The sequence below is a fragment of the Symsagittifera roscoffensis genome, chromosome 4 (assembly GCF_963678635.1).
Source record: "Symsagittifera roscoffensis chromosome 4, txSymRosc1.1, whole genome shotgun sequence".
Classification (NCBI taxonomy): Eukaryota; Metazoa; Xenacoelomorpha; order Acoela; family Convolutidae; genus Symsagittifera; species Symsagittifera roscoffensis.
This window is the reverse complement of record NC_087065.1, coordinates 28552481-28574168: the sequence shown is the minus strand read 5'-3', so window position 1 is coordinate 28574168 and position 21688 is coordinate 28552481. Positions and strand designations below refer to the sequence as shown.

Sequence of the window (21688 nt, the reverse complement as noted above, 5' to 3'; positions counted from 1 at the left end):
GCAACTAAGCCGACACATCTTAATCAGGCACAGATAGTCCGACAATTCAGTTTTTCCACAAAAAAGTTTAAATTTCACACATTCTGAAAAACGTCCGGTTCGGCCAGGACTCGAACACCAGACCTTCGGGTACAATGGCAACCGCGTTACCTATAGACCACGTGGGAAAGAGTAATGAAAATGCTAAGGTTCGCGCATTATGCCACTTCACAATTCCTCACAGGTTTATATGAAAAAAAATTTACGGGAAAAAGTATAGTTCCCGATTACAAGACACTTGCTACCGCAAGTGTAAAAAAAAAAATGGAACATTTTAGCAAAATTAAAAATTCAATTTCAAAAAACAGTCGATAAACACAGCCACCAGCACTTAATGAGCTTACAACCAAAAAAATCATCAAGACCAATATACTTGAACATCATTTCGTTGAAAAAATGCACAGAAAATGCACCAAAACCGACCTGAATAATTAAATTAACAAAAAATGAGCCTAAAGCATTTTACTCGAAAGTAAAATATAAACACAAGGGCGAAGCGGAGCTTTGCCTTATCTTGCGATACAACATACACAAAAATATAGAAGTCGAACAAATATGAAAAGCTAGATCGACCAAAATTTATATATTCCTACGTCTCGATAGAAGTTCATTCTAAGCAAACATGCCTACCATTAGAATATAAAACTAGCAACGAAACAAAACCAGTCTAACTCAAGCCAGTCTAAACTCCAATTGACGTTTTAAACCTGCCAGCTATGCATTAAAATGCCAGCTATGCAGAAAAAACAACAAAGACACTAGCTACGAAGAATGGTTTCCAACAGTTATAAAAATGAAAACAAAAGCCAATTTTCGTTCCCAAGAAAATAAATTCCAATCAGACAAAAACAGGTTTATAGATAAACAGTTGAACAACAACTCATCCAGAAAAAGAGAACAAATTTTATAAAAGACATGCCATTGAACTATTCTTTACAACATGGAGCCCGAAAACAGATTAAAATTATCTAGACGAGAGAAAAATTTTTATAATTTTTGAAAATAGCAACCGAACAGAAAAAAATATATACTTCATTTCTGTTTTAACTCATTGAAACTACTCAAATTTATAAGAACTCAACACGCTCATTACGAAAATTAGCAGACATCCAGTCACAATGAAACTGCAACATGATAAATTCAACTAGCAATTCGGAACAGAATTAACGAAAAATTTGCATTGATTAAATTTCATTTTGATAGCACTTCAGTTATGCTTGGTAACCTTTTCCACTGTCCTGTCACATTGAAATTACGCAAAGTTGGAGGAACAAAACAAACTTATTGGGCAAGCTAGAAGCCAGCAATCTAGTTGACATTGTAAAACGATTAACTCGGCTAGCAATTTTGAGTAATATTGTCGAAAAAACTTGAATCTAATAATTTCTGATATGCTGGCACTTCAAGCTTGCTTGGTTCTCGTCTCAATTGAAATAGTTAAACTTATATTGGCTAAATAACATTAGCAACATATTTTTTTTAAAAAATCAATTGTTGTCGAAAACCTTGAAAAAAATTCAAAATGCGCGAAAAATAAAAAAAAAACTCAATTGCCAGCACCAGAAAAGATATGACACAGAGGTGGAGCTGCGCTTGGCAAACACCAGCGAGAACACGACAAAAAGAAGCTTTAGAGTTCTGAAAGATGCAAAAAGAGAAGAAAGCGTCGATATAGTAAAAATTCAACGACGTCTAGGACAAACACTAGCCACCAGTAAAGCCGAGAACAGATGCTATAAATTTCCAATGCTACAGATCGTGATTATAGCAAAAAGGCACAGAAAAGAACACTTTTTTTAGTTAAGTTAGAAAAAAAGGTTCGTACTAAAACACTAGCTGCTCGCTAGCATAATAATACAGCTGATTGAACGATCAAAGCATCAAAGGTTTAACCCAAAGTTAATGAGCAAATTGAAAAAAAAATTAAAGTTTTTCAAAAAATCAGAAAAGACAGTCTCCTTGTTTAAATTTTAGACTTTTACTTAGGAGGTTCTGACTTAGAGTGATTTCGACTTTCCAAAATTTCGCATAAGACTTCAATCACTCATATGCAAAGCCAACAAAAATTAATTGAAAAAAAATCATTCGGAAAACAAGTCAACGGATTTAAAGCCGACACTAAAGCGCCAAAAATACATTATCGGAATATACCTATTATGTCTCCCTCCTTCCTACATTTACCTCTAAAGTAAAACACGTGTAACAATTTCACGGCCGAATTTCGTGAACAAAATTGTTTGCGGGGAAAAATATAGTGCCCGGTTGCAACACCCTTGCTCATCAGGGTAATTATTATTACTCAGGGTAATTATTCAAAATCCGAGAAGGTAAAATGGGATACAACAAGAGGAGAGCTGACAAATCAGAAAAAACCCATGCTTTGGAAACTAAGAGCCAAACACACACAGACAAACGAAAAAATACTTTTTTGTCGCGGAAAAAATACTGAAAAAAACCGCGTTAGCTCAAACAAGTCAGGAGGAGCCTGGAACTTGTGAACGTTCAATAATACTCACCCATGATTGCATCTTGATATCTTTCTATGCAGAACACCAGCTTCTGGGTGGTTTCTTGAACTGATCGGAAGAACTGAAAATAAGAAAGCATTTTATTTCAAACTAAACGACATAAGTCACTCAGTTTTCGAGCTAAGTTTTCCCGATAGCTTGCTTTTATAGCACACAAAAATCATTAAAAACACATTTCCGTACTTCTCAACTAGCTACATCTTATGCCTTGAAACTATTCAAATCAACCTTAAGCATTGTCGACAGTCTCTCTTACCTCCAGTTTGGCGTCAAGATCAGAGTCTGCTGCCACTACACTCTGATCTTCCTTTTTCTTCAGCTTTTTCACGAACGACTTCGCAGTCCAGTACTTGTTGGTCAGCTGGCTACTCATACTCTGGTCATGCAGCAACTCCTGAGTGTAGTGCTTGTATGACTCACGCAGATATGGGTCATCGTAGCTACACGAACATAAAACAAACAACCAGAAAATTGGTTGCTGGGAACCAGCAAGCAAACAACCAACAAGGAAAACGAAAAAAAAAAATGATTGGAAAATTTAACTTTTGAGTCTAGAAGAAAGAAATATATCATGTTAAAGCTCTTTGAATCTCATGGCTGCCCTTTTTTCTCAAAAAAAAACATTAAGAAATCTGGTTGAATGGTTAAATTTTTTATTCAGCTGGGAAATTTTAAAACCCACGTTCGAAACTAGAAACCGATCACGTTTTTTGCGTCATGTGCACTTTCGTAATTGGAGAGTGCAATTTGCCTGCTTTTTAGCAAATCAACTTGCATTGAACTCAAGAAACAAACATATAGGATCAATTGAGCAATCCCCCCCCCCATTCTCGCCCATAACCACTTCAAAATTGTTTGAAATATATGAAATCACAAATCAGATTCTTCAAAGATAGTGGAAAGCCAAAATTTACAATATCAAAGCTCAAAAGTTAAATTCAGAGTGTAAAAAGGGTCAATGAAACTGAGACGACTTTAGTCGCATAAAGCGCCTTTTTTCTGTCCTAAATGGAAAAAAGAAATTTTAAGGTGTTGCGGAGAACAGTTTTTGATATTCAGATACAAGGCTAGAGCACCAACCCTGGTAAGTCGCTTTGCTCGTTGAGGCAATGGTCGCCCAATCAAAAATTTGCAAAAAAAATTCGATTTTTTCTTTTAAAAATTTTTTTCTCGATACTCATATAAAATAAACTACAATCCGTCAATTGATAGCATGCTACGAACACATTAACCATCTACTGGTGTTTGCTGGCGTCTTTTTGTAGCGTTATACTGTTTTTGCCTTGGGAGAAGATAGCTCAATTGGTCATTACGGGGGGGGGGGAGAGATTGCTCAATTGATCCAACATATATACCTAAGTGCATTCATAAATGCATTAAAATTTATGATGTAAAATGTATGCCATCTGGGGCTAGGTCTTTTACCAGACCGACCATTCACCAGACCACAATGCAATAATTCAATTAAGATAACTTTAAATTACTGGACGATTCGAAAAGGAAGCGGTTAGAACAAACAAAACTTCGCTGAGAAACCGTGACAACTTTGTCTTTAACCAGACTAAACGGCGTCAATAAATCTGTTAATCAAATTTGTTTATCGAGTCTGGTAAAAAGTCAATAGATAACATTTTCTGATAAAAGGTCAGTCCCCATGCAATCGAATTGTTTACAAAAAAAAGCCATGTTTGTAGGTCATGGAACTCCTAGGATAAGAATCACAAGACGTTAATTTTTACATGTATGTACATAAGAACACGAGGAGCGCTATGAGTTTGTTGATTTTTGCCCATTTTCTTAAAAAGAGTTAAGTGACTCAGGTCCGGATTTAGGAAGGGGGCCTCCCTTTGGTACTTTTTAAGAAATCCATTTTTCGCCGACCGAACCTATAATTTTTCTAAAGGCGCCTTTGGCGCTTATATTTACTAACTTTGAGGGAGAGCGCGCGCCAAAAAAAGCGATTTTTAGTGCTTTAGGCTGAGAAAAGGTCGTCAAAATTTTCGAAAAAAGGTCAAAATTTTCGAAAATTTTTTGAAAATCCGCCCCCCTCGAGAAAATCCTAGATCCGTCCCTGAAGTGACTTCTATGTTTGTTTTGCGGTTGATTTCTATTAGATGCTTAGATTGAATACATTTGTTTGATTATTTGAATTAAGACTCCTTGTATATCAATGCTGCTGAAAGGGAGGCCGAGCAATAAGCGGAATGGTCCAAGTGCAGAATGGGTCCAAGAGCAGAAAATTAGAAAAATATTGACTTATATTGGTTTACACGGACTAATTGATAAAACAATAATTGGAATCGTCAAAAAAAAACAAGAAAACGAAAAAATTTAGCATGAATTGTCTAATTTCTTTAAGTTTTTAGATTAATTTTTTTATATTGTTGATTAAATTACTCAAATTATGCATAAAATGTTCGTTGCATTGGTATTATTGACATTTCTGATAATTAATTTACCGATTACCTCATAAAAGTTGATATTTTTCTGTTTTTCTGCTCTTGGACCCATTCTGCTCTTAGACCATTCTGCTTATTGACTACTGGCCACCTGCTGAAAGTTTCTCAAACCTTGGAAATTGAGATAGAGCTTGATAAATCTTGTTCCAACCGTACTTTACTCCTACAGCTAGTACATGTACTCAGTTTTTGGCTTATTCCATTGATTATCATGGCTTAGTGGAAAACCAGTCACGATGCACAATGAAGTAAAGAAATGTTGAAGTAAATTTAGAAATACTGATTAAAAAATTGGTCGTTTTTTCAAACCTGCCCGCCAAATAAGGTACAGCACAAAGTGATACAGCACAAGTGACATTGTAATTCAGACTGTCGAGTAAAAAGTGACCGAATATTTTTTGAAGTAAGCAGATTTTCTCAACTACTTTTAGAACAATTTCTGAACTGGCTCAAATCATCACATTTGCAACGCAGTAATGATAAATTTAAAGGCTTTAATTAGCCTACAGTTGTCAAAGAAGTACGAAATATAGCCAACAGAATTGGAGAAGAGTCAATGAACGCAGATAAACAAAAATGCTGAATTTTCAAATTTAAAAGAAAAAAATGATGCTATTTAAGCTCTTTGAATTTCCAGAAAAATTTATCATTGACACAGTTTTGATAAAATTAACGCAATTTGAGAAAACTGGATCAAAAGGTTAAACTTTCATTTAGCTGGGAAATTCAATAATTGAATTTCACTTCCGAAATTAGATTTCGATTACAGTTTTCTTGGTCTTAACACTTTTGCTGTTCGATAGTGAAGTTTGCCTTCCTTTCAACCAAGGAAATGAACTGAGCTTGAACAAAATCAAAAATCAAACCGCTAAAAAGGCCATTTTAAAACTGAACAAAAACGAAAAAAAACTACGTTCCTTGACTCTTAAAAAGTGGTCCCAGGTGAAACATCTTTTTAATTTTGAGTTCAAGGTATCAGTATCTTTCAACTTGTATTTATAACTTCTGTCAACAAAAGCTAGTAAAAAGTCAAATTTTGTCCAGAGAAAAAACCGAGCATAACTACTGTCATTTTCTTCGAAAGTCGTGACAATAATTTCCATCCAAGTATTAAAAATCTGAAAAAGATTACATATGAAAAAGATTTCATATGAAAAAGTTTCAGTGAGAGACAGAATGAAAAGAATTGAATAGTGAAAGAACATTTCTATTAGCCATTCCTACTTAAACTGTGGCTCAGACATTGTCAGTCAGTCGATACTATGCTTCAAACTCGGTTCAAATCAACTTCACAGTTCAGCGCTTGACATCACCTAACAGCAGAAAATAATTGTCATTATATTCTTCTGTCATTGCATTTCTTCTATCTGCATTCTGAAAGTGCTCTTGTCGTCGTTGCCCGAAAATTGTCTCAGGTTTTATTTTATGTCCATTTTTGGGCTGTTTGCAAACCAAAAAAAACTCAACAGCTTTTATTCATTTTCTGATTAAATAAACAAGCTTCCAAATATCGAAACCGAAAAATAATAGCCAAGCCAAATCACTTTGGGATTCTTAACTTGAAAAAATCCATTCATTGTGAATTTTTGTATGATTTGATTTAATAAATACTAAATTTAACGACAAATTATAAATCTTAACTTACTCTTCATCCATCATTCCTCCGTACAATCGTTGACTTCTTCCCTTTAGTTAGAAATTGCACTTAGAGTGATTGCAATACGACTAGTTAATGCTGCCAAACGGACATGGTTATCTGAAACCAGGAAATAACAAGACACTCAAGAAACTACCGCCTTTTATCACCCAACACATTAGACACTGATTAAGTTGAATCTAGTTTAGTCAAAACCTTTTTTCGGTACCATTTACCTCCAAAAGAAGATGTCATCATTCCTAGGACCGCTCAAACTAATCATAAATAAAATGAAACAAATCATAAATAACTTTGACAAAAAAGAACAAAAATCAACTAACAATTTATCAACTAACAATTGAACAAGAGACAAAAATCTACAGCTTGAGACTTCAATTTCGCATGAGATAAAAAAATAACATCTATATACAGAATTTTTTAACTTGCACTAAATGAAAATTTAATTTTTCGAGCAGCGAAAAAGTTAATATCATTGCCAATCTAATTGCACCTCATGGGAACTCCCAATGATAAGAGCATGGATAGCTTCTACAACGCAACAAATCATCGCATTCTAAGAAGAAAATTAAGTCTGGTGAAGTCTGTGTTCTAATTCAACCCGACTAAGACTTTGGATCCTGCCACGTAACTCACCTATAATCTTTAAACAATCATCTCCACGGAACAGTTACATTTAAAGTGATCTATTCTATTTTTCTCACGTATGTCACTATTGTTTAATTGAAACTGATAAATTCATATCAAGTTCTGCGAGACTTCCAGGTCAATCGTCTTTCGTAGTACTCAATAACTAGCTGAGGGCATCTCACATTAGCTTCCTCGGCCAAGACAATGTCTCTTTTCCTGAAATCTTTCCACTTGATGAGGAATTTTAGTCTACCCCCGTCATCAGTAGCTCCCAGAATCTGCTCTGGTTCCAGTCCTCGGTCGAATCCGTACAGCTCTTCATCCGAATCTGTGTCATCTTCATCTACTTTTGAGGATGGCCCAGGTATGTAGTCCTGTTCAGTTCTGGGCGTCTTTTTAACACTTGTTTGAGTCGATGTCGATTTGGCTTTCTTGGCAGACCTAGTAAAACAAAGAAATAGCCAACTTGCATTACTTGCTTTTCACAATGGGTTCAAATCAAGTTCAAAACCATTTAAACCGAATAAAGCTTTAAAGCGAAAAGAAAAAGGAAAACCAAGGAAAATATACAACAAGGTGTATTAATTTTACAAAATACAGTAGTAAGCCAAAAAACACTTCAACCTACGGTGAAGATAGCTGACAGCAGAAGATAATTTCCCGGAAAAAAAATTCAGGAATAAAAAAATTGAATAAATCATAATCAACTAGCTAATGCAAAAAAGACAAAATCCGCTAAACCGAAATTTTTTTTCTAACAATTGTCTTGACTAGAATTAGCTTAATACAGTGGGAAAACATTCAACTAGGACACCCGCTAGTGTCTAATTATTATCAAAAATAATTATCAACAGCAGTAACTAAGCCGAAATAGCTGAGCAGACACTAATTGAGCTGATTTTTTACCTGAAAACAAACAACTGGGGCAATATTTGCCACCAAACAACGCAAGATACGGCAATCAAACCGATAGATTATAAGCCAAAACCTGTCATACCAAGTAAGCACAAATAAAATGAAAAAAAAAATCGAATAGGAAATGTGTTTACAAAGAAACTTGCTCAAAACATACTCAGAAACCAAGATACTGACCAAATATTTCGAAGCGATTTTTATAAACTTTTTCAACCTGAAAAAGTCTTCATTCCGATTTGATAACGCTCGCTAATCGCAAGCGTAATTATGCACTTGAACTATAAATAAAAATCGACATTTTCACTTAACACGTAGCAATGACTTAATTTCAAACACATTTTCCATTCATACAAACTCATTTGACACATTCAGCTATAGGAAGGACCAAATTTTGAGCGACACATCAAATCAACTGCAATTGTAGCAACAATTGCAATTAAAGAAAACCATAAATTAGGATATTTAAAGCTATAGTGCTCCATTTTTGCTCTCCTAGAAAAAAACGGGTTTGGAAAAAAATAAGAACAGTTCATACAATTCTCAAGAATATATGTCACTCAAAACAGACTAAAAACAATCTATAGTATTTGCTTGTTGAAGAACTTGGGTCGGTTTTGAACAGCTTAAAAAACAATCTACACAGAGGCGAAGCAGTACTTCACGACTTTAAAAAGGCAAAAAAACAAAAGGGATAGATAAAGCAAAAAGAAGATAGATAAAGCAAAAACTTTCCATGCGCAGGCTTCGAATCACGGGCCTAGAGAAGGGGAGGATTACTTCCTCCTAACTGCGCCACGTTCTCTTAGATAGTCAAACACTAGTGGCCCAACTGATACTGGAGGTAACTGTTTGAACTTTCTTTAGAATATGTTTTAGGATGATAATGCGTAATTTTCAACATGTCAAAATATGGACTTTACACAAAACCATGGTGTTTTTTCTGATTAAAAAAGAAATTGCCGCTTATCAGGGGAGATTACTACTAATTGTTCTACTAATTGAATTCTTAATCTCAGATTTAGTTGAGTAGTTTTCGAGAAAAATAAGGTTTCCGAAAAAACTGTCAAAAAATATCAAACATGAAGTTTCTCAAATGCCCTACGCTTTCTCTACTAAAACAGAGAATAGCCCTAAGTGAGGGCAGCTCCTCAAAATGTTAAACCCTGAACCTCTTGCTATTAAACCCTTCTAAATTTGAAGTTCTTGCTATTAAACCCTTAACCTCAAATTTAGAAGGATATTTTTCGAGCAAGACAATCTTTCACAAAAACTGTGAAAGTCGTCGGAAAAAAACCTTTTAAGACCATTACTTTGTTCTACGAAAATAAGGGCATCGCAAATTATGCAGGGAAAGTTGCTACTATTTGTTTTAATGATTGAACTCTCAATCTCAGATTTGACAGTAGTTCTTGAGAAAAAAAATCAAAAACAATCAAAACCAATTTTTTCTTTAAATACTAGGGCATTACGGTTTATACAGGGGAGATCACCATGCATGCTCTTTTTAATTTTTAATCTCACATTTGGCCGGGCAATTTTTCAGAAAAACAAAAAATTTTAAACGCTGAAATTTTCGAAAGCCGTAGAACGTGAGGTTAGGTTAAAAGATTAGCGCAACATACAGACACACAGTAGCGTAGCCGGTCTCCCACTGGCAGCATTAAAAAATATATATTGTTGAAGTAGTTTTCGAGACGCATTTAAAATTTTCCTAATAGTCCCAAATAAACAAATCCCATACATTTTCATAAAACCCGTAATTAAAGCGGAAGTTCTCACTAACTAACCGAAATTGAAAACATGCTATTTACACCGAGGTGAAACGGGACTCCGAATCACTTGCGATACAACACAAACATAAAAAAAACATAGGTCGAAAAAAAATTCAAATGACGAAAAAAACTAGGTGAACCAAAATTTTCTCAAGTCTAGATAAAAAACCACCAGAGGCCCAGCTAAAGCTGGAGGTATGTGTTTGATATTGAATGAATCTATTATACTGTTGTTGTTTCTCTACTAAAAGTAAGTGAAAAGAGTAAAAAACTTGAGATATTCAATTTTCTCAAGATGATAACATTTATCTGGCAAAAAATAGGAGTCGCCGCTTCTGCAGGCGCCATTATCGCAACTGGTTGTTTCAATTGAACTTTTAATCTCAAATTTGATTGAGTAAATTTTAAGAAAATTCAAAAACTTTCTAATAACGGTCAAAAGTTCTAAAAAACAGTCAAAAGAATTTCCAAAATCCATAACTTTTTCTGCAAAAGCAGGTTGTGGTCGCTTAAGCAGAGAAGATTCCCAAAACTAGGTTTTCTGATTGGAAACAACCTGAGAAGTGTCACGGTAGTTTTCGCGTGAAGTCAAACAATTTTGAAAAACTGTCAGTGTTTCAAAACTTCGACTTGTTTGAAGGCCAAACCTTTTTTCTTTAACAAACTCGGTACAACCATTTAATAACGGTACGCTTTCACCAACCAGTTGTTTCCATTAAACCTATGATATCAGGTTTGGCAGGATAGTTAGCGCGAAAAACCTAAATCACGGTCAAAAAATGAAAAATTTGGCATTTCCGAGAAGCATAGCTGTTTGTGTGAAAACGTTTCAAAACCTTTCTATTCAATGAAATCAGATTTGAGAGGGGCAGTTTTTGAGAAAACGACAAAAAGCAAAAAAAAAATATGGGTCAAAAATCCTCCACAGACCTTTTCGAAGGCTGTAGACAGGGGTAAATTAAGAAGAGACTATAGGGGATTATACAGGCACACGCAGTCTTTCAATTGATTCCCCTTTTTTTGAGTAGAAGTTTCTGAGAAAAACTAAAAATTTTCCAATAAATTCAGAAATCATTTACCATAATGAAAAAAAGAAATTTCAACAAACCGAAATTTCAAAAAACTTTAAAAGTGCAGAGGGGAGTGTTAAAATTGCGTTTTCCTTGAAACGAACCAAAATTAGGTCAATGAACCGATAAAAATAGGCCAAAATTATTTGGGCCGAGGAAAGTTTTCAAACGAAACAAAACAGAAAGAAATACAATAAAGAGAAAGTCAAGATAAATAAAATTGCAAATTGTAGGAGTAAATCAAACATAGCCAATCGAAGATTGGAAAAGATTAATGAACGCAAGTAAACATTTAAAAAACACTGAATTTCTTCAAAAATTCTCAAAGAAAAAAATAGATGACCTTTAGACTCTCTGAATTTCTAGAACAATTTATGATTGGGGCTTTTTTGATAACATAAACCCATCTTGCGAAAACTGGATCAATAGGTAAAGTTTTTATTCCGCTGGGAAATCTTAAAAATCCATTCCACTTTTGAAACTAGAAATCGTTCACGTTTTTTCAGAATATTTCAACTTTCATATTTGGAGAGTGCTATTTACGTCACTTTCAGCAGATGAATTTCAATTGAACCCATAGAGTGCATTATACCTGAGTGCATCAATATTTTAAGGCTTTTTCCTGAAAAAAAAATCAGGAAGACCTGTACAAGAGTCTTCACTACGTTCATTACTCTTAAACACTTAAATCAACAATAGAAAAACATGTGCTCAGCAAAAAAAAACGATTCCAAGATGTGACAACTAAGCCGAAAACAGATAAGCAGACAAACAATTTGCCGATAATTTTATTTGAAACAGAATATTTCCTATTCGAAAAAAAGGTCCTGGTCAGATTCGAACCTCCCACCTTAGCCGTCCCAGGCGTATTCGTTACCTCGAGGCTAACTTGGCCGGGAGCGCATAGGAGTTAGAATTCATTATGAGCCAGGATACAAGTGTTTCTGTTAAACAAATTGTTAATTCGAAAAAAAGTATATTCCAGTTTGATAACGCAAGCGTGAAAAGTTATTGAATACATTCTAAACACCAACAGCATTCATGAGCACTTTTATTCGCGACTTATGTTGATAAGGGACATCGTAAGATGACACTAGGCTTCGTTGTGTAAATACCGAACTAGCGTATTGAATAGCCCTTGACAGAATTAACAGGCATCGTTACAGGAACGTGGCCGGGCAAGGCTCTGCATTCAAAACTTAAACTCCACGATTTGTTCGATAACAAACGAAAGAAAAAATAAAAACTGAACAAAAACTTCTATTTCCTTAATAAACAGAAGGAATGCAGGATGAATGATTTGTTTTGAAAATATACTGACGGAAGGGGTGAAATCAATGCTAACTTTTTCGGTTTCTTTCCTCCTGGCCGTTTTGCTAGTCTATTCGTTTCTCGAAAGTTCCGCTCGAACTCGGCAATCAAGTCAGGGCAGTCTAGATTGGTGGGGGGTTCCCAAGTATCCTCACTTGCGTCAAACCCTTTCCATCTTAGCAAGTAGTATACCCTTCCATCTTCATATTGTAGTTTATCAAGAATTTTTTCAACCTCCAAAATTTCGGGTTCATTAGGCCTGTTGGGTCCCGTCGGCTTTGTAGTTTGAATTGGGTGCTGTTGAACAGCATCTGCACTCACATTTTGTTGTTCAGATGACATATATATCTCAAAACAGCACGCAAAATCATTGATTCAAAATTATAGATCAGTCATTAAAATTATGGAATCACTCATCTTTAACTTGTTTAGTTCTAATATAGATTTCAATATGCTGTAATTTGATTTAACAAGTTAATTAGTTTTATTAACTCTCTTGATACCAAATTTGAAACGCTGCACGACCATTACCAAAGTAGACAAATAAAAAATAAAGAAATGCAGGAATGAAAAACCACATAAAAGCACCACATAGATATCGGGCAATTTCCTAGGAGGTGGTGCAAAGGCTATCAGAGATACGATTGCCAGAAATCCTGACCACGACACTATTATGAATGACTTGTGTTCTGCTCTAGATCTATGAGTTTTGATTGAAGACTGGAAATAATGAAACATTACTGAGAACAATACAGTGTAAGTTATTCCGGCTAGGAGAAACTCGTCTTTCGCATATAGATGACACATGCTCAGCGAGCAAATTGATAAATAATGTATGAGAATATTTCCATTCAACTGGTTAGAGAGAAAGATCAAAGGAATGCAAAATAAAAGAATCGATTTTTCGTGCACTTGATAAGAGAATAAGTAAAACGACAAAGATGTTGAAGCTAGACTGAGAAAAAAGTTTTCCAAACTCCGCTTTTTGAACACAAGTAAGCACGAAGGAAGACTGGCAAACAGGGTAACCAATGCGCTCAGAATGGTTAGATGTGACCGATCAAAGATTAACCTTATTTTAACAACGTTGTTTAGAGTACACCATAAATTAGCAACTTTGTCTTCAAAGAGTCCTCGATTGAGAGGAAACAAACGGTTAATTACCTGTTGCACTGACTCTTTACTTTCTAGATAAGGCAGCCATAACAAAGCAAACGATATCAAGACAGTTGATGAAAGTTTAGTAAACTGGATGAAAAAATGCTTAACACTTCTTTCACAGCAAAAAGATAACAAATAACAAAAAATGGGGAGCGAATGGTACAATTCCATTTGTTTATAATTGAGAGCCAAACAAAAACAAATCGAACCAAATACTACTTTATTAACTATTAAAAAGTTGACACAGAGAATAAAGAACCCAAGACTTACAGCATTATATTGAAAATGAGCATTGTCAATTAAAAGAAGTCCAGGGTTAAGCAAAAGCAAACCGTTTACGAAAGCTTTATTTTTTAACTTTGACGAAAAGAGAAAACTTGCCGGAAGATAGATGAAAAACCAACAAATAATCACCGAGGACCGCATGAAAAACTTATGACCGTAACTTTGGTAGCCAACTGATTGCTGCAATTCGACCCAATCTGCATTTATATTCTGCTTCACTTTTCCCAAGATAAAGCTGTGGTAAACCGTCAGAGGAGGATAATCAACGCCCCAATAAGACAAGTTGTTTTGAGACCCGCTCTTATAAATTTCAGAGAAGGGAAGATTGACAGACAGTTCCATCCAATGTCTCTGAGCCTCATAGTCGCCAAACTGAGGCGGATTATTGAGTCCAGAATAATTTGAGCACGAAAGGATACAAGAAATTAGTAACGCAAGCGTTGCAACGGCTAACTCTTCAGCTCCAATTCCATAATCAACTGAATGAAGCATTCTCTCTGAAATTGATGTCAAGCAGGTTATGTACCGACTGCCTGATTACGCCTTCGCCTCTGATGACCAGACCTTCTTTTTCCTTTCCAGCTATTAACTGCGAAGTAACACCGATTCAGTGCAAAGGAGAAGAACACTGAATCCAGTTATTAAGCCCAAAAAAAGTAACAGAAAGACTTTATTCATTAATAATCATAGATTAAAACATTTTTTTTATTTCACTGGGTAATCAGAAGGTCAAAAGTATCATAGTAACCGAGGTTACAGTCATGAGTCCCTTCATCATGTATTCCAGTCAAAATCCTTGGAATTTTTTAGATATGGAAGTGAGAATGATAAAAGAAGATGACAAGTGTTTAAGTCATTTTCAATTAAAATCGATACGGGTTACGTTTCTTCAATGAGAACGCGCAACTCGACACGAGATAATATAATATACAAGTGTTACAAGTAAAAAATTTCGTCGAAAGTTATTTTGTCATTTATTGTTCCCAGTACGCAAGCGGCGTTCGCAATCTGTATTGCCAGGGAGATTCTCTGTTTTAGAAAGCTGCCTGCTCTGGGTTCCTCAGTGCATATGCTTAGCCCAAAAAAATTCTGCTTCACTTTTCCCAAGATAAAGCTGTGGTAAACCGTCAGAGGAGGATAATCAACGCCCCAATAAGACAAGTTGTTTTGAGACCCGCTCTTATAAATTTCAGAGAAGGGAAGATTGACAGACAGTTCCATCCAATGTCTCTGAGCCTCATAGTCGCCAGTAGGGCAATATTTGAGAGAATGTGACAGGGATGGTAAGAGCGCTGAGCTTAAGACTGAGATTATAGATCAATCAAGTAACATACAGAAACTCCTCACTCTGGAGGCCTTACATATTTGGAAAGAACGCCCCAGAATTAACACGCGCGAGGAGTTCAGGAGCAGGGAGCTGACATTAAAATTATAGTACATGTTTAAACATGACTAAAATTGCAATTTTTGAAAAAATAAACTGACATGTCAGTTTGGATAAAACATCAAATCGAAAAATTATGACTCAAGTAACAAAAAAGTATGGAAATTGTCATAATCGATGAAATAATGATTACGTAATAACAGATGTAAGAATGTGATTGGTTAAAAATTTCTAACATGTTCTTTTTGAATTTCATACATGATCTTTGATCATTTTATTGTAAATAAAAAACTTTATATCCTGACGATGCACAAAATGTGCGAAAACGTTTGAATTAACAATTTTAAAAAATTCTTAGCATATGCTTAGGTTCTTACAAAGCTTGCTCAAAAAAACTACTGTGCTGGGGCCGGCCGCGCCCTGAATTTCAAAAGCTAGCGGTTGAAAAAGATATCCATCATCTACAAGATCTTTATACTCGTCAATTTTTCGCTCTTCCGCTTCAGCGGCAGCCGTACCAGGGTTACAAACAGACCCGGCATTAATCCTACAAGGAGCTAAGGAGTCTACTACCGTTACATCCCACAAGAGCTGCTAACCATCAGCCCATGGAACGAGCGTCAAACCGTCTGGTCGCTTCTGATCGGTCCTGTAGAGGTGTCGTGGTTCTAAAACAGACGAAATGTGAGTAGATGGTAGACTCTGCTTTATAAGGGCATTCAGGTTTGAATGCCTAGAGATTCTCCCTGCACTTTTGAGGCAAGAAAGACCATGCCAACCATCCTCGGTAACGTCTTTTCCGCACACGCATTTATGCCGTTCGCATATTTTTGATCCTAATCGAAGTCCTATCGCAATTCTGAGTTGTTCGTTCGACAGTTTTAATCTTAAATTTTTGCACGGGATGACGTTCAATCATTGGGAGCCAAATCTATCTTGGAACGCGTTGAACCTTTTTACGTCCGTTGGTTCGAGTCGTAAAATCAGTCTCCAGTTTCGCTGTCAGAAATTGGCTCCGTCCAATTTTTTTGGATTTCATTTTTCGGAGCCATTTCACTTTTTCCAAGATCAAACCACCGCTTAAGCGCATCATCATAGGTTCCATCCACATGCTCCAAACCAAAGATTTCGCTCAAGGCATCTTTTGCTCCCACTGCTGAGGCTAAGAAAGCGGGTAAAGCGAGTAGACGAGCGGAAAAAACGCCCAAACCACCTTTGGCTGCTGGGAGAATTGCTTGTAAAAACTGGTTATCATCCATTTTCATGGTGACTTTGCATAACGAATTTCTTAGTAATTATCGTAGCGTTCCAAAAAATCATTTTGCAAAAAACAAGGGCTCGTACGCAAAAAATATGGGAGTTATGGCATGCTAAAGCAATTTTTCAGGAGGTAAAACCATAATGGGCGTCTATTTTGTCAATGACATCCGAGATTTTTTCAAGCTCCTTAATTTTTTCGTCGAGCAATTTCGGCAATTTTGCCGATTGGAGATCCTAAAATGAGGAGTTATTCTTTTGTTTTTATTTTTATTTTGGGGCATATTTTTCGAAATTGTATTAAAATTGAATTATACTGTGTACTAGTAGTCGGTCCCAAAAAACAAAGTTCACACTTCTCAGTGTTTAAGCTCAGGCCGTAAATTTGTTCCGATTTCAGAATGTTTTTAAGGTCCCGGAGTACCACCGTATAGTCGTCAGCTAAATTCTCATCATCAAAATACCAAATGTTATTTTTCGACTCCAATGGTTTGACTAGTGTATGAATTGTTTCCGCAAAAAGGGGTGGGGCTTCAGGATCACCTTGCTGAGTTCCGTCTTCTGACATTATGACAGAGCTTCCGTAAAAAAGGTAACTAGATTTACTATACGCGCAATGGGGGCAATACCATACGGGGCGATTTGAATAAACATGATTCAGCATTGTTTCTCTGCTTAAAGAGTTAAAGGCATTCTTAAAATCTAGTTTTAAAAGAACAGAGCATTTTGGATTGTCGTCGCGTTCAATTAGGTTTCGAAACGAGTGCGCAGCTATTTCTGCTCCTCTTTTGTTACCGCATCCTACCTGTACGTTTCCGAAAAAAAAATTTCGCTCTGAGAGTGTCTTGCTTCCAGCGCATTTAGACGCGATACGTCTCAGCCAGCGTGTTGCCTATGGCAATCGGTCTCAACCCTCCGTCTATCTTTATGAGGGCGATAAGCTTTGCGCCAAAAAAGAAAGGTCTTAGTAGTTCGGGTATTTTGACATCTCCAATGAGGTTTATCAGCTTAGTAAGCGATTTCAGAAAATTAAGTTCTGCACTGCCATTCGACTTACTAACAAGATCTTTGAAAATTTGAGGAACTATTTTATCAGGACCTGCTGCTGCTCCGTTTGCAAAGGACATTATCGCTTTGTATAGGTCGAAATCGGTTACGAAAAAACTATCCAACTTTCCTGGATTTGGAGCTGCAAATTTGGCTCGCTGCGGGTGCTTAGACAACAATTTTTGATAGTTAACAGTTGAAAAAAGAGCTATTTTGTCATCCAAAGCAGCAAGCCTTATTCCTCCCTTTACATTTCCTTCATCGAGCTTACTACTTATTAACTTTATTCTCTGCTCGAGGTCACTCAGAGGCGGGCTTGAAACTTGGGGATGGGGTTTTGGAAGTGACACGTCATTTGCTCGAATTTTTTCATTTATCAAAGAACTCATGCTTGTGGACTGTTTGCGTCCACTTCTTTTCGGTTGCTCCAAAAAAAACAAGAACGACGTTAAAAAAAATAGCCATTTTGAACATCTTCTACATCGTGTACGATGTCATTTATTTTGTCCGACAGACTTTCCGCCAAGGGAACACGCGAGTCTTTTGGTACTCTCTTGAGTACTCGGACATTTGAGATGGCTGTATTAACATAATTGTCTGGCACTAAATCATTACCTATTGTTGCTTTATTAACAGATTTTACATCAACGCATAAAGGACACTGAAACCATTGGGTTTTCTTAGAGTCGCTAAGAGAAATATTTACACAACTGATATGATACCAACTAGAACAACAATCACATCTAATCCAATTTATCAGTCCTGAAGGTTTTAAGCAATCTTTGCTTGTACACTCTTTGTTGTTTTTCCTCATCTTGACGCAGCATAAAGGTAAAAAAAAAGATTTTGACTGGACTTTAGGGGACTGAACTAACTCATGATAAGCGGTTAGTGGGAATTTTACAAATCAGCAAATAAAATAAAACTAAATTAATTTAAATTTTAAAATCGAATTATAAAAATCAAAAACAAGGAACAATCTCACCCGAGCTCAGTAGATCCAGCGGCGCACCACCAGACTCCTCAAGCCAGTTCCAGTTTCCCACCTCCCCTCAGAAAGCCACTTGACAGACCTGTCTCTAAAATCCCTCAGAGGGCGCTCCACATACAGGCACAAACATCAAACATAACAAATCTATTTAATAAGTTTATCACAACAATTAGGCTAAATTGAAACATTGGCAAAATACTTTGATAAAACTGAGGGGGCAAACATAGAAACGAACACTCATATGGCCAGGGAGAACTTGGAGCAAACAGAATTGGACTCTGATGAGAGTATAATCTCCCTAGATGTAAACAGTTTATACACTAATATAAGAATTTTAAAACGTTAATTCAAACGTTTTCGCACATTTTGTGCATCATCAGGATTAAAAGTTTCTTTACAGTATTTACGAAACGATCAAAGATCTGAAAATTGAGAATCATGTTAAATGCTCTAAAGTTTTTTTTGACCGATCAAATTTAAAAAACTGTAATTACGGACTACATGGACTATAATTTCAATGTTAATTCCCGGCTCCTGAATTCATCGCGTGTGTTGATTCTCGGCCTCTTCCTCCAAATATGCAAAACCTCTAGTGCGAGTAGCTTCTGAGTGTTGGCTCTTTGGTGTGTAATCTCTGACTTCAGCTCAGCAGTACCGCCTACCTCCTTATAAGATTCTATCAAGTGGTTGCCCTACTGGGGAGTCCCCTTTGCGGTGTTCATCGACCCTCGTGGCTAAATGTCGGACTGTCTGGCCTACATACGTGGAGTTACATCCACTACATGTAAGCTTATACTCCACTTTGGATCTCAGTTCATGAGCAGAGGAAGTTTTGAGGGATGGCAAGCATGTTTTCATTTTTCTTGTTGTAAAAATTACTTGTGCCCCGGATGTTTGCCTCACTTTTGCAGCTAACAGTTGAGGTGGATTGCCTGGATATTGCATTGTAAAAAAAGGAGGGTGATTCCTTGAACAATTTATCATTTCTCGGTTCTGATGCCGCTACCTCTAAGACTATCTTTCACTCAAGAATCTTTTAAGAGTTTTAAACACTTACCTGTCAGACCAATTCATCGGATAATGATTCTCAATCCATTGTTTCCGATTTTTTTTCCAATGCCCGGTCAAAAGTTTCCCATGTTGAGGTACTTCTCAAAACCCTATAGACCGTCCCTTCAATAACTTTTTTCCTGAGTCCACGTTGACAGTTAAATTCGAAAAGACCAAATTACCAATACTATCAAGTTCTTATTTTTTTATACACAAATATCTCGCTCAAGGAAGCTGTTGAAATAGCCCTGATGAGATTATATGAGCAAATCAATCCTCCGGAAATATCTCGCAAAACTATGAAAAAACTACTAAATTTGTCAGTGAGTAAAGTACACTTTAAATGCAGTGGTTTGTAATATGTACAAAAACACAGTTCAGCAATGGGCGCCTCCCTTGCAGTAGCACTGACAAATTTGTGGCTCAAAGATTACGAAACTGCATTAATGAAAGAAGTACCAAACTTGACTGTGCTAAATGAGGATAACAAGGAAGTCGGCACAGGATGTCAGAAAGAGGTGACATATAGAACTAAAGGGGTAGAATGCAAAGCTTGTTTGAGTTGGTACCATTTAGGAAACATATCGGAATCAGAATACGCAGACATCGCTGAAACAGTATGGTTTTGCATGACCTGCAACAAACAACAAGAAGCAGATCGGACTGAGAATGATGTTAAAGTTTTTCTAAGATATGTGGACGACATAATTAGAAATGTCAAGGGTGATCCTGGGGTAGTCTTCGAAGCTGCCAATAAATCGCTTCCAAACTTGCAGTTCACCATAGAAGAACTTGATAGTAATGGTAATTTGACTTTTTTGGATTTAAATGTCAACGTGGACTCAGGAAAAAAAAGTCGCCTGAGGGTGGTACTAAAAATCCACTGATACCGGCACCATTCTAAATTTTAGAGGTTGCGCACCTTTGCAATAAAAAAGAAGCGCTTTTGAAGGGACGATTCATAGAATTTTCAGAAGTACCTGAACAAGGGAAAACTTTGACCGTTCCTTGGAAAAAAAAATCAAAAACAATGGATTCAAAATAAATATCCGAAAAATTGGCCGGACAGGGTAGTGTTTGAAGCTCTTAACAAGATTATTGAGGTGGAAAAAATTTTGGAGGTGACGGCATCAGAACTGAGAAATGATAGATGGTCGAAAGAATCAGCCTAATTTTTAAAATGAAATATCGAGGCAATCCATCTCAATTGTTTGCTCCAAAGGTTCGGCAAATACCCGGGGCACGAAAACTTTTTACCACAAAAATAGTGAAAACATGCTTGCCATCCCTCAAACCCTCTTTTGCTCGTGAACTGAGATCCAGAGCTCACATGTAGTGGATGTAACTCCACCTATGTCGGCCAGACAGTCCGACATTTAGCCACGAGGGTCGATGAACACTGCAAAGAGACTCCCCAGTAGGGCAGCCACGTGTTAGAATCTAATAAGGAGGTAGGCGGTACTGCTGAGCTGAAGTCAGAGATTATACACCAAAGATCCAACACTCAGAAGCTACTCACACTAGAGATTTTGCATATTTAGAGGGAAAGGCAGATAATCAACACACGCGATGAATTCAGGAGCCGGGAATCAACACTGAAATTATAGTCCATTTATAACATGGCTAAAATTCAAAAAAACTGACATTTCAGATTTGGGAAAATATTTCTAAATTGAAACTTTATACCAAGGATAGAACAAAAACTAAAAAAATTTGAGAAGTTTACAGGAAAGTGTTATTTATGGTTACGTAAATTATTGTGTATTTCAGTTGTTTAAGTTTGATTAAAATATTCTATTATTACATCGGATCCAAACAAGGACTTAGAGGTACGCACGAAGTCTGAGCTATCAGTTACAAGTATCGTCGCCTTCCTCATCTCTGCTTTGTCGCCGCCCTCCTCATCTCTGCGGTGATGATGATCGCGTCTATTCGGAAATTCAGTTCACCGTATCTTTGAGCATCACCTTCATGGGCTACATGTTTCGGATAGGCTCTTTCTTTCACACACTTGCTTAAACATCTCCACACATTGCCCCGTTGGTAATCTACTTTTAAAGAATCTCCCTGGTCTCTCTTCTCTAGTCTGCTCACTATGATTTATCCTTATATCTTGCAAAGGGCTGGTATTCACG

The 21688-nt window shown here is 36.4% G+C and overlaps 3 protein-coding genes across 4 annotated transcripts in view; all 3 read right to left on the bottom strand.

The window, feature by feature from the left end:
* Nucleotides 1-18677, bottom strand: part of LOC134845233 (islet cell autoantigen 1-like protein) — a 50402-nt gene extending 31725 nt beyond the window's left edge. For both annotated transcript variants that reach the window (XM_063862149.1, XM_063862150.1), the window contains exons 1-4: nt 18650-18677; nt 6672-6784; nt 2824-3007; nt 2556-2628 (exon numbers count right to left, since the gene is read on the bottom strand). In XM_063862149.1, coding sequence (XP_063718219.1) covers nt 2556-2628; nt 2824-3007; nt 6672-6685 — 271 coding nt within the window. In that variant the 5' untranslated portion in view covers nt 6686-6784; nt 18650-18677. The remainder of the gene's footprint in view (nt 1-2555; nt 2629-2823; nt 3008-6671; nt 6785-18649) is intronic.
* On the bottom strand, nt 7424-12720 carry LOC134844832 (chromobox protein homolog 1-like). Its single transcript, XM_063861648.1, has 2 exons — nt 12413-12720; nt 7424-7751 (listed from the first exon to the last, which is right to left on the bottom strand). The coding sequence occupies exons 1-2, from the start codon at nt 12718-12720 to the stop codon at nt 7424-7426; spliced, it is 636 nt and encodes a 211-aa protein (XP_063717718.1).
* On the bottom strand, nt 12839-14329 carry LOC134843948 (probable dolichyl pyrophosphate Man9GlcNAc2 alpha-1,3-glucosyltransferase). The gene has a single exon (XM_063860314.1). The coding sequence runs from the start codon at nt 14314-14316 to the stop codon at nt 12853-12855; it is 1464 nt and encodes a 487-aa protein (XP_063716384.1). The 5' UTR covers nt 14317-14329; the 3' UTR covers nt 12839-12852.
* Nucleotides 18678-21688: the final 3011 nt, after the last annotated feature.

Excerpts from the sequence above, each read along its gene's own strand:
- LOC134843948 (XM_063860314.1), bottom strand. The coding sequence starts at position 14,316 with ATGCTTCATTCAGTTGATTATGGAATTGGAGCTGAAGAGTTAGCCGTT.
- LOC134844832 (XM_063861648.1), bottom strand. The coding sequence starts at position 12,720 with ATGTCATCTGAACAACAAAATGTGAGTGCAGATGCTGTTCAACAGCAC. Across the intron at positions 7,752-12,412 it reads GGAGGAAAGAAACCGAAAAA|GTCTGCCAAGAAAGCCAAAT; the intron begins GTTAGCATTGAT and ends TTGTTTTACTAG.